Source organism: Stegastes partitus, unplaced genomic scaffold (assembly GCF_000690725.1).
Source record: "Stegastes partitus isolate 25-593 unplaced genomic scaffold, Stegastes_partitus-1.0.2 Scaffold11, whole genome shotgun sequence".
NCBI lineage: Eukaryota > Metazoa > Chordata > Actinopteri > Pomacentridae > Stegastes > Stegastes partitus.
The window spans coordinates 1,123,509-1,124,626 of NW_007577742.1; the positions used below are offsets into that span (position 1 = coordinate 1,123,509).

At 40.7% G+C, this 1,118-nt stretch overlaps 1 protein-coding gene across 1 annotated transcript in view; it reads right to left on the reverse strand.

Moving 5' to 3' along the window:
- Nucleotides 1-1,118, reverse strand: part of LOC103361198 (hydroperoxide isomerase ALOXE3) — an 8,683-nt gene that overhangs the window by 4,146 nt on the left and 3,419 nt on the right. The window contains 3 exon segments of the mRNA XM_008287227.1: nucleotides 284-453; nucleotides 570-656; nucleotides 909-1,118. The exon segment at nucleotides 909-1,118 is cut by the window's right edge and continues 33 nt beyond it. Of these exon segments, the coding sequence (XP_008285449.1) occupies nucleotides 284-453; nucleotides 570-656; nucleotides 909-1,118 (467 nt within the window).

Below are 1,118 nucleotides of genomic sequence, written 5' to 3' on the forward strand. Positions count from 1 at the left end.
TATAATTCTAGTTTTGTATTCTCGGGTTTGCTTTCCTATGAGGAGCCGTTTCATTAACACAGATGTGTACTGGTTGTGTTGAACAGCTCATCTGTCCTGTTCTCATGAATATCACATCAAATTTCTTTTGTCACACCCAACTCTAAGATACATATTCTGAAAAAAACCAACAAGGTGTAATTATAGTAACTATAGTAACTAAAGTATCTAAAACATCCATGTTTTTTGCATCAATATCACATTAGTTTTCAATATAATGCAAAGGGAAAACTCTCTACAGTACTTGTGGATGGCATCCCACAGCTTGAGTCCATCATCTCTGTAGAAGAAGTTCGGCACATCCTCCACTCCTCGCTCTGCGATGTCATCTGGTATACAGAGGGATGTGTAGGTCATCTCGGACAGAGATCTCTTCAGGATTGTCATCATTGCCTCTCCACCAGAAGCTGCAAACTGAGAAAGAGTCAGACCACAGTCAGATCAATATGCTACATGATACTGAATTTAAAAAAATAAAAATAATACATTGTTTAGGTAATGCTCTGCAGAATGTGTTGGTCTTTTCATACCTGAGTAAAAACTCCAGTCTCAGATATGAGAAGAAGCCGAGCCAAGTAGTTGATCTGCAGAGTGTAGCGAGTGTGAGGAATGAGCAGCTAAAGAAAACAGGGAGATCCGTTAGCAACACAGTAAATTGAAATTGCATTTTGTGCGTTCTGTTTTATCCGACATTGGACATTGACATTTCTGACATGTTATATATGTATATTAGCTGTTTCTGTGTATTGGTGTGCCACCAACCGTCTATTATGAACGAATAAAGTAATTTGTTAATTGCAAACTAAGGAATCTTGATGCTTCTACATCATTTAGCAGTGTGAATATATGCACACCAAAGCTTCACTTACCTTGTACAGCGGATGGATCATGGGCACGTTGCGCAGCAGCGACACTGCAAAAACTTCGGCCAGCAGGTGAGTGCGCAGCAGGTGAACGTTGAGCTGGTGCTCACTGAAATCTGCACTTCTGACAAAAATCTTTGCCATCAGCCAGTCGTACTCGGAGTCAGTGGGAAAAAAGATTGGGTTGTCATCTGCTGGAGTCTGCTTCAGCTGCAG